This window comes from Bactrocera latifrons, unplaced genomic scaffold (genome assembly GCF_001853355.1).
Source record: "Bactrocera latifrons isolate USDA-ARS-PBARC rearing strain unplaced genomic scaffold, ASM185335v1 scaffold_48, whole genome shotgun sequence".
Classification (NCBI taxonomy): Eukaryota; Metazoa; Arthropoda; class Insecta; order Diptera; family Tephritidae; genus Bactrocera; species Bactrocera latifrons.
The window spans coordinates 848,933-860,607 of NW_017537134.1; the positions used below are offsets into that span (position 1 = coordinate 848,933).

At 36.2% G+C, this 11,675-nt stretch overlaps 1 protein-coding gene across 1 annotated transcript in view; it reads left to right on the top strand.

Annotated features, from left to right (window-relative positions):
* The first annotated feature begins 4,800 nt into the window (after positions 1-4,800).
* LOC108973430 overlaps positions 4,801-11,675 on the top strand; it is an 8,520-nt gene continuing 1,645 nt past the window's right edge. Inside the window, exons 1-9 of the mRNA XM_018940689.1 lie at positions 4,801-5,026; positions 6,725-7,037; positions 7,138-7,288; positions 7,347-8,086; positions 8,157-8,617; positions 8,831-8,855; positions 10,241-10,281; positions 10,368-10,647; positions 11,463-11,613. Of these exons, the coding sequence (XP_018796234.1) occupies positions 4,977-5,026; positions 6,725-7,037; positions 7,138-7,288; positions 7,347-8,086; positions 8,157-8,617; positions 8,831-8,855; positions 10,241-10,281; positions 10,368-10,647; positions 11,463-11,613 (2,212 nt within the window). The 5' untranslated portion in view covers positions 4,801-4,976. The remainder of the gene's footprint in view (positions 5,027-6,724; positions 7,038-7,137; positions 7,289-7,346; positions 8,087-8,156; positions 8,618-8,830; positions 8,856-10,240; positions 10,282-10,367; positions 10,648-11,462; positions 11,614-11,675) is intronic.

Below are 11,675 nucleotides of genomic sequence, written 5' to 3' on the forward strand. Positions count from 1 at the left end.
TCACTATTTACCAAGAATACCATCGATATTAAAAAATCTCTTCTGATGATCATTGCTGCATTTTACACGAACCTTTAATAGAGAATCAACCATTCACTCCCAGTCATCACGCAAACTGAAACGCCACCTCCAGATATTATCGCCTGGGGTTTCTAATGTGCTATATATAACGTGTGATAAAAATCGGCTATCATAGAATGTACGCACCTTACTTTTCAGAGAAAATTCTATCAATTACGCACACAATAAAGTGAACACTATTTTTACATATAAGCCACCAACATACATACAGTTATTTATGAATAGCCAGTCTGTCACAGGGTCATGCGTTTAAGCATAAAGGCCAGCCAATAGGCACAACAACAATAAATACTTCAGGTATTTACTCAACTTTTTACTGCTTGGGCAACAACTCACACTAAAAATCCAAAAAAGCCACTTTATTTTTGCCGGCCTTTTGCCGTTTGCAACACAGTCTCGTCTGTTTAGTAACATTTCTTTTTTTCGTTGCATGCCACTTTCGATTCTTTACTGTCCTTTACAAATTGACTTACTTTTCAACTAAAGCACTTTACCGTAAAAAGCCATAAAGAAGCACTACAGGGAACAAAAAAATCAACAGCGCATAGGAGAAATGTTTACATGATTTTATAGCCTGTGAAAAAGGAATCGACAATGCTCAAAAGAAAGTTCTGCGGCAATAAAAGAGTAACTGATTATAATAAAGTCTTAAATTTTGTGCGTGCCCTTTTAAATTACCGCACTTATTTACTGTTACGCACTTGCAGCGATGCATATAGGTATGTGCATATACGCATGTGTGTAACGGGAGTAAAATAAATTAACATACTCGGACCTTTGTAGTGCATTAGACTTACTTGGCCGATGTATTTATACTCTGGTGAGTAATAATAAACACTGATTTAGCCTTCGGTAATTACTAAGGGGTATGATTTCTAACAAATATATGTGTAGTTCTAGAACACAACTAACTCGTCTTCGATGGTTAATAAGTTCTTTCTAGGAAACGGAAAAAAATGTAGGTATCTTTCGAAATCGTAGACGTTCGTTTGACATTTTATTAGAGGTAAAACAGCAAAGCTGGTTGAATTCTGAAAGTACGCCTTGTCGCTGATGATGAGTAGAGACTAAACATTTTTGAAATTAACACCTTTTGAACAGCGTGATCTATTTTTATAATTTTATGTCTCAAAACGAGCAGAAAATATAACCGGTTGGCTTTGCTTGAAAATATAGTTTTCAGCATATTTGCAACTTTACAATCGCTTCGCTAATCTTGGCTTAGAAGTATAAAAAAAAAAAAAATACGGCGTGCATGTACATTTGTATACTTATAGACCAGAAAGAATGTATACATATATGTATGTTCATATGCGCAAAATTCATATTGCCCAAATTGTTGATTTCATGTCGGTGCCAAATTGTGCGAAGTTCTCCAACTTTTATTAACTTTTAAGTTACTTTTGTTGTAATTTCATATTTATGCTTGCTTGAAAATGAAATTCGTTTAATGGCACTGCAATCGATTGTCGATTTCGGCATTTATTGTGCCAACACTTGGCAGGAGTTTTGCTGGAGCAAATCTGCCGAAATTAAATTATTCCCCAATTAGGAGAGAGAGTAAAAATTCACTTTTGAAAAGACGAAGTATCTGACGATTTTATTCAATGAACAAAAGTTCGCATTGTACAAGCAAAACAAGTGCAACTTCGTACTTTAAATTTCAACATTAAAGTAATGAGAATGAGTCCGAAAGTAAATTAAATTTCGCTGCTAGAATTCACCGAAAATGCTCACGGGCCAAATGCCAATCGGTGCTAAGCAAAAAGTAATTAAAAAGTGTGATTTAAGCGTTTGCAAAAGTCAAATAAACCCAGGATTAATTACACTTGTTGACCGTTTTATTTCAGGCGTATTTGCTCAACATAAAAAATGAGTGGGACCAAATCAAAGTAAAATACCACAAAAATTCAAATAAGTGAGAAATTAAATAAGCGTTTATTTTATTACGCCAATGCTAGAAATTTGAGTCAGCATGTGGCGCATTTCATCAGCCCAGGCAAATACTTAGCTTATCCCTACTATAAATACATCTGTGTATCAGACAGTTCAACCCCTAAAGACGGCGCTGGCATTGACGCACTTATATTCTCAGCGACATTGTAGACAAGCGGCGCGCACTTCCCGCTGCTGTAATTCAACACTTTCGTGAGTTGAGTGGTCGACCGCAAACAGCCGAAAACTGCAATAGAAAACCAAAATCCCCAACATCTAATTCTCAACGGCAAGCTCATGGCAAACAAAATCTTTCGCCACGAGGGAGCTTATTAAATTATAATGAAGGACGCACGCGTTGAAACGCTGTAAATGCGCGGCCAGCCGCCGCTGTCTGTTGGACGAATAACACCATTTTTGGTACCACTTATTTCTAGACATAATATTGATTCAAGCGAAATCTTTAAGTTCCTGTGTTTTTTTTTTCAAGTAAAAACATTTTTGAAAAATAAAAAATGCACTAAATCAACAAGGAATAAAGTGACCCCCGTGACCTCCGATAATCACTATATCATAAACTGTGCTTTGCAAAAATTGGTGAAAACATGGATTATTGAATATAATCCATTCCAAATGGCAGCGACTCCAGCAGAGCTACTGGCTTGAACCCTTTTTCAAGCACACGCAGATACACACTCGAAACTGGCGTGAAAAGTGGTGAGCGTTACAAAATTGGCACGCTGAATTGTAAAAGCTGGCACTTTGGAAAATAGAAAATTTCGGCAACAGCAATCACGAAGAAAATATGACAATACCAAAGGGAATGTTTTAGACTGCACTTTGGCTTCACTGTCCCCTTCTTCGCCATAAATTCTGTGCTGCAACTGAAATTTTTTCGATAAACTTGCAAATGCATATGTATGTGTGTGCGTGTAACAGTGGTAAAAACAGTTGCGGTATACGTGTCAAATGCATCGATGAGCAGTAAAGTAAACGATTTATAACAAACAGGCACACACATACATACGAAAAGAGCTCAAACATATTATGCACGCTTTCAGTAATACTTTAACACTTCCTTTGTGCTCACATGAGTTTGGGTGGCATCTCACCACACACGGTGCATCGTGTGGTTAACTCACGCGTGCAATTTGGCAACGTCTCAGCATTTTGATGCCTTTTTTCTGAATATCCTGTATATTATACAGCAGAATTTATTGGAAAATTAAATAATGATATTGCAGTAATCTTATTTTGGCTTCTTCTTTGACGCTGGGAGACGTGGGTCGGTCAGGGCCAACAATACAAAACTTTGCCAGTTGCCTCTATCCTTTGTGAGGTCGGTCATCGGATGTAAAACTTCATCCCAAGTGCAGACAAGAAGCATTTGGTCTTTCCGTTGGATTCGGGAGCGCCCTTGTCCATCCGTGGGTCTCTAGTCGAAAGAGCTTTGCGAATGGCATGGCCTAACCAACACATTCGTTGAATTTTTAGCCGCTGAACTTTGCCGTGTAGTTCATACAATTCGTGGTTCCATCTGCGGAAGAACAGTTCTCTCGCGTGCAAGTAGTGGTTTCTCATCCCCGATTGCCACCGTTCATGTTTGTGCGCTGTATAATAATACAAGAATAATGGCAGAATTATAGACCATCATTTTGTTCGTCCAGAGACGCATCTGCTTCTCAATTACCTACCCATCCGAACGTGGAACCTATTGGCAAAAGTTATACTGCGCTTAATCTCCAGGCTTATATTATTGGTGGAATTTATGCTTATAACTTTTGTTCCGTATGATGAGATTTGAACACCTTTATGCCGCACACAACAATACGATTAACTCGCAACGAAGAAGCTGACAATTTTCAAATACCGAACAAGCTATTGATAAAAAAAAATTGGCTGGTGGAAAAAAGAGAAGAAAGCTGCTTCAACGTCGCATTAAAAAAACACTGCGAAATTGCATTAAAACTATTTGTTTTCTCGCTGCCTTCAATTACAAAGCGTTTGCTCAGGTAATAAAAAACAATTATTATTAACGCTTGCTAATTTGTTGTATTGATCAATACTTGTCTCAATCTTTCATTGAAACGTTTTTAAATTGCGTTGCAAATAATAGTCTTACTTTCGTATTTTCATAGGTTTACTTAATTGTGATTGAATCGTTTAGAGACACATGTATCAGCTTACTGCTGAGAAAAAAATAATAATCGAACGTTTTCACTGGTGTTCCTGTATTAAAGCTGAAATAATGTCGACATAGATCGGCGAGCCAATATGGTTGCTTTATAATTTTACTTCCTTTGCCATTGCATTCAACTCCCAATACTCCCCAGACAAAAGGTTTACTATTCTGACAGCTTTCGTATCTTGATTATACCTAGTAATAACTGTTGAACCTTTCCAGAAAACTGCCCATATAAATATGCATTTGGTGATTTGAAAAAGCCACTTTGAATAAAAGCTTCATTGCAAACTTAATTAATTTCACTTTTAGTGTCTATATTTGCATTATATATATTTGCGTGAGATACTACAATAGCGAATTCATATATGGCGAATAAAATAAGCAAGCCGATAGAAGAATTCAAAAAGTTTAAATGCACACATTAATATGCACACACACACATCTAAGTTCATAGTGCAATTACACTTGATAAACAAAGCTATTGGCTGTTAATCCAAGTGCCCATAAACACATACATACATATGTATATATGTACATTTTTAATATAATCGTTTGCTCAAATATACTTACATATTTATATGCCGATAAGAACGCAGCTAAGCGACAACTTTCATATACTAGAATACTAAGTCAGTTCGCGCTCGACGTTTCACTAATGACGAACAATTTTTCTCAATAGTAGTTTACGTCGAACTCAATGTAAAGTAAAGTTCTATTTTCTTCCATTTGACACATGTGTTTTGATAACTGATCTATATTTATCAGTGTCGTGAAAATGGTCGATATCAACGTGCCTCTTACCAATTTGTTGCAAATGGCCGTGAAGTATGTGATAAATAAATAATCTGCCAAACGAACTTGTATAATTTATAATTCCGTAAAGAGCCAAAAAATTATTCTAGAATAACTTCAAAAATTAAATACGTTAGAAGGTGACAAATAAAGCCCAAATATGTAAAAAAAAAAAAAAATTATGAAATATCAACTTGTTGCTGAAATAAGCAAAAAAAATACAAAATTCCATAAAATTGCAAAACTACTTGTTCTAGTCAATTAACGTACTTGAAAACATTCTCCCATATTTGCAGCATTTCCTACAGCAACTAGGTGAACGACTTAGTTCTAACTATTAAGCTCGTGTAAAGAAACAAACTGCTCATAAAAATGTATTAAGAGTCTTGAGCGTGCAATCAAAATATAAATATTGACGTAAATTACAACGTGCAATCGATTTCACTTTCAACGTAGACAACTAGTTGCTCGTGCTTTCTGGCTCGACGTACATACATACATATATGTTTGTGTGGTTTTTTTTTCGAAAAAATACGGAATATATATACCGTACAGAAAACGGCTAGTTTATAGTAAACTGCAACCGGAAATTATTCAGCAATTTCAGTGGCGAAACAAAATGAAACATGTATAGATCCAATGGAATGCGACAATTTAATGCAGATACACATACATTCACTTGTGAGGAGGACTTCGTTGTTGCTTCCACATTAGAAGTGAACTGAAAAGTCCTCAGACGCATAGAAGGCGCTACTAGGCTGAAATTCGTATGACTTTTAGTTAGTACTAACCTCGAAAAGGCGCGTGTATAAATTTGATAGCTGTTGGATCTTTAATTTCTGAATTATAGTATATAATATAATGATTGAGTTATTTTGAAAAAAAAAAATATTATTTCGTGTGTTGATAAAATATTGCTTATTGAAGGGAAAAAGTAGAATTGAAGAAAAAACTTCGCTTGACAACGAGTTTCCGGGCACCGCTCCAGGAAAATCAACCATCAAGACGGTGAACGCAGTGGACGCCCAAAAGAGGTTGTTATCGACGAAAAAAGCAAAAAAGTGTGCAAAATAATTTTGGATGTTCACGATCACGAAGCTGTTCGAAATAGCAGGCACTCTACATATTACAACTGAAAGTGTACATTATATTATTATTGAATATTTGACTCTCATTTAAATATTCAGTAAAAAGTGACTCAGAAATAAGTCAGAACCCTGCAATTTCGTTATTCTGTCCGTCTCTGCAGCCTTTTTTGTAATGTAATTTAACGCAAAGTTCCGTTCCAAAAATATTTGAGAGGATTATACAAGTTGTTAGATCGTTATTCAATATGTGCAAAAAATCTTAGCTAACTCAAGAGCAAGAAAAAGGTTTGCTTCAAAGTTACTAACGATGCTTTTCTTACATATCTACGTTCTTCTTTTGGTAAATAACAATAAATCAAACTTGAAAAAAAAAATCTGGGTACAAACCTGGAAACTCTCTAATAACTATAATATTAGGCTATGTATTGACAAAACTCCGGATATGAAAAAATAATTAAAAATGTGTAAATGTGTCATCTGGAGAGAAATCGCTTTTGACTTCTATTAATAAAAAATGTATTCTCGTGTGGTAACGAGGGACGGTCTATTTGTAGCCTTCATAGGCAATTGCTCCTCAAATACAATAAAATCAAAATAAAACTAAATTAAATTTCATAATAATTATTGATAAAAAATTTCACAGACTGGTGGCCCATCGCATACAACAATATCAGGCAACAACCAGTGAAACAACTATTATACCCACAAAGTACGGACAAGTTAAAGGTGTTAAACGGAAAACCGTCTACAACCACCATTTTTATGCCTTCGAAGGCATACCATACGCTAAACCGCCACTCGGTGAACTGCGCTTTCGGGCGCCACAACCACCCGATCCGTGGACGGGAGTGCGTAACTGCACCAAGTTGGGAAATGTGCCACTGCAAAAACACTTCGTGCTGGGCATCACTCACGGCTCTGAGGACTGTTTATATTTAAATGTATACGCTAAAGAGGTGAGAGACCCATCGATCATTATATAAAATTTGAGTATATAGATTCATTTAATTCCATGGGAGTTATTTATATGTATTATGCGCTATTAAATCGTTGCAGCTAAAATCTGCTAAGCCACTACCGGTAATGGTTTGGATCTATGGTGGTGGCTTTCGTTTTGGTGAAGCTACACGTGATGTTTATGCACCCGATTATTTCATGGAGAGAGAAATCGTCTTAGTGACTTTTAACTATAGGCTGGGTGCTTTAGGTTAGTATGTTTTTACCTCGATATAATTTTCAATAAATTTATAAAACAAGTGTTTTAGGCTTCCTGTCGCTAGCGGATCCTGATGTACAAGTTCCTGGTAATGCAGGCCTGAAAGATCAATTATTCGCATTACGTTGGATTGAAGAGAACATCGCCAACTTCAATGGTGATCCCAACAATGTGACAGTATTCGGAGAGAGTGCTGGTGCCGCTGCTACACATCTGCTTATGCTTACGCCGAAAGCACAGGGCCTCTTCCATAAGGCGATATTGCAATCAGGTACAGCGCTTTGCCCTTGGACCGAACAGGAACCCAAAAATCGCGCCTACTTTCTGGCCGTCGAATTAGGCTACAGTGGTGAAAATATAGATAAAGACGTACTCTCCTTCCTGTCAAATGTTAGCGGTTCGAAACTAATACAATTTTATAAAGAGTTCAGGCAGCCACATGAGTATGATGAACGTGTATTTTTCTCTTTCACACCAGTGGTAGAACCGTACGAAAGCGAGAATAGTTTGTTGACAAAACCATTTAAAGATCTACTCATAACGACATGGAGCAATGAAATCCCAATACTGTTGGGTTTCACAGCCGACGAAGGCATGTTGCATTATAATGAAACTGTAAAAAATCCGCATTTAGTTAATGACCTCGGAGATTGTGTGGCAGTTTTGCCGAAAATTGTGAAAAAAGATTGTGATATGCAGAGCTGCACAGAACTGGGTCTACGTCTAAGGGAAGCACATTTTGGTAATGCGGAACCGAATTGTAGTAAACATCTGTATCAATACCTGGAGGTAATATATGAAGCAGCAATTTATTTAACATTTCAATGATATAATATACTTGTGTTTGTACTGCTTACAGCTCTTAACTTACAGACACTTTCTCGTTGACGTACAACGTACACTCTTAGCACGTGCCGCCTACGCGTCTAATGTGCCGACTTATCTTTATCGCTTTGCTTTCGATTCACCGCATCAAAATCACGCTCGCACTCTGCACTGCGGGCGCTCCGCTCGTGGAGTGTGTCATGCCGATGATCTCTCTTATATGTTCTACAATGCGAGCTCCGAAAAATTACCACCCACATGTGGTGAATTCAAAACAATTCAACGCATGGTTGGCATGTGGACGGCATTTGCCGCGACAGGTAATCCAAACTGTACTGAAATCGAACCGACTCAATGGCAACCAGTCGAAGCGGAAGATGTGCAAAATGCGCAGCCGAAATGCCTTAACATAGACGAAGACCTAGAAATGAAATACTTACCGCACAAACATCTGAAAACCTGGATAAGTCTTTTTACGAAAGAGAATTTATTTTAGTTGTTGATGTTTTATAACAGTAAAGATATTAAGCTTTTGATGCCTTAACATTTTAATTTGTAATGAATACTTGTTGTTTCAACGTGTAACGGGTTTTTGTGGTTAAGAGTTTAATGATCTGATAGTTTTTATAGTTTTTGTTTACAATTAGTTGGTTTTGAAATATTATACTTTGAGTTATAAAACAAAATCGATTCCGACACCTATTTAAGCAGTCCTTTTCAATATTTAGGCAAGGTAACAACAAAATGTTAAAAGTCTTTAGGAACTATATTTTCTTACTATAAAAAAAAAAATTTTTAGTGTGAGTTTAATCAGCAAATTTTTATAAATCAGAATGCTCAACTAAGGGAATTGGTTTAGGAAAAAAACTCGAATACAATTTTTTAAACAACAACACATCATATTTTAGTTAAAGATATTTAATAACACTAATTTTCTACATCGTTAGAAGTTTTGTAAAATAATTGTAAGATTTTTATTTGAAAAAATACGAAATAAACACTTTTCTAGTATAAATTATAAAGCCTTTACCCTAAATAAATCTCAAACTGTCTTTAATACAGATATTTGTGATCAAAATTGGTTGTGATATTGGATGCGGTATTATTTGAGGCAGATCCCGAATAAACATTTCTTTCTCACAACGTGGCAAGATTGCTTGATACAGCGGAGTTCATTGACCTGCTAAAAATAAATTTAGTGCATCTCGCAGAACAAGTAAGTAAACGCTGAGCACGCCTTACAAACCGTTATTGAGAGCGCGTTTCAAAGTGAGTGCAATGAAGGAGTAAATAAAAGCAAATGTTTAAAAGTGCAACAGGTTAATTGAACTCTTCAGAATACCTGCTAGCATGCACTCACCTGACTCTCTCTCTCTCTCTCTCTCTCTCTCTGTCTCTCGCTCGCTTATCTTGCAAAAATGCGACGAAAGAGTAAACTAAAGGAAAATGCTCATCATCCAAACTCACTTTCTAACCTATGATATTTTGCTCTCTAACGCGTTATATTATGTCTCACCAACTGATCGTGCGTTTGTTTACGTTGGCAAAGTGGCTTTTGCTTTGATGATTATTCTTTTAAATATCTAAGCACGGAACGCAAGTCAGAGAAGTGGAAATAAAATATTAAAAAATACTAAAAAAAAACGCCTCAATGCTTATTTCATTAGTATATATTCACGAGCACGCAACTCTCCTAACATCAGCTCAACAGTTGCTATAGCTGAAAGAGAGAGCAAAACAAAAATAAAATTCTAATAAACATGCTCAAATATTTCAGCTGCGTGTATGCACATATGCACTTGCTTACCCGACTGCCTCAAAATCTAGTAGCCATAAGTGTGCAATGGGTGTTTGAATTCTATAGACCGACAGTTCCTACTTGTGCCCCATAGCGTGCGGTTTCATATCAGTCAAGTCAATTGGTCGCCTGCAACGACACTGTAATTAGATAACAATAATAAAATAAAAGTGAGAAACAAAACAAAAGTTGTAAAGCGTTTGAATAGTATTATATATATATGTATGTATATGTATATGTAAGCGTAGCAGATAATAATTACGTGTAGAAATAAATATATATCAAAAGGTACTCAATTAAAATAATTTACTTCGTCAAAGGGGAATTTTTCCTTTATTATCGGGGCAGTTATGACGGGCAAGTATGTGAAGTGGCAAAGTGTTTTATTTTCGTAGCAAAATCTAATTGTTATAATATTTTTATACATGTTTCGTACATCAAAATTAGCTCAGCAAATGCAGAAGTGCTGGTGGAAACAACGCTTGGCACCGTCAAAGGTAAATGCAATAGATCCATTTATGATGACAACTACAACAGCTTTGAGCGCATACCCTTTGCACAGCCCCCACTGGGTCCACTACGTTTTAAGGCGCCTGTAGCCGCGACACCGTGGCAAGGTGTGTTGGATTGTACGCAAAAAGCCGAAAAACCATTGCAGAAAAATGGCCGTACAAATGAAATCGAAGGCGACGAGGACTGTTTGTATCTGAATATATATGCGAAGAAGGTAAGTAGTTGATAAGGTTGTTGGTTGGAGTGTTATTGAAACTTAAAATTTCAATTTCGAACTAACATACTTGTAACTCCACTTAATTGAAAACAAAGATCTTGAAATTATTATACGCGATGAAAATGTAACAGAAATGATGATATTTACAGGGTTTAAATATTGCCCATTTTTTATGTCTTCTACTTACGGTTTAACATTATGAAAACTTCACGAAAATATGTCAAACGTATATCCACAAATGGTTATCAAGAGACTGATACAACTGGACTGATATTACTGGACTTGTGTGATAAAGAGAGAGAGGTGGTGTAGAAACAGACATATGATTTATCATTAAATTCATAATCGCTCCAGATTATGACGTATATTTCAAAACACAAACCAGATATATTATACCTTTCAGAATTATTTCTACGATGAATGGATTTAAGATCCATGCATATCATCTGCTTCAGAACCCTACGAATTCTCTTTTCCGAAACTCTCTGCGAATTATTAAAGCGATTTTCCAACCTTTTAATACCGTGTTTGAAGTAAGATTGGTTTTGTGCTTTAAAATACGCTTCAGTCTCGTGGACTGCCCTTGTCATTCTCGCCTAATTTCTTTCCAGTAATGATTTCTTTGTTTTGGGAACTAGGGTCACTTTTGAACGTAATTTTATATAGTGACTCTCTTTTATAGTAACGAAAATCTAGTACTTTGAAAATAACTTTTGCGATTTTACACTTGGTGTGCTTAGAAAAAGCTGATGAGCAATACTAGTATTCCAAGGGCTTTTCTAAAAACGCTATACTTCTTTATATTTAAACAGCTAAAATCAGAGAATCCGCTGCCTGTCATGGTCTTTCTTTACGGTGGTGGCTTTGAAAAAGGCGATCCGACACGTGATCTACATGGCCCAGATTATTTGATGATGAAGGATGTCATTCTAGTCACAATTGCCTACAGGCTTGGTCCATTAGGTAAGTTTTAATTGAAAAAGCGGATGCACACATAAAGATATATATACTATATGCATATATAT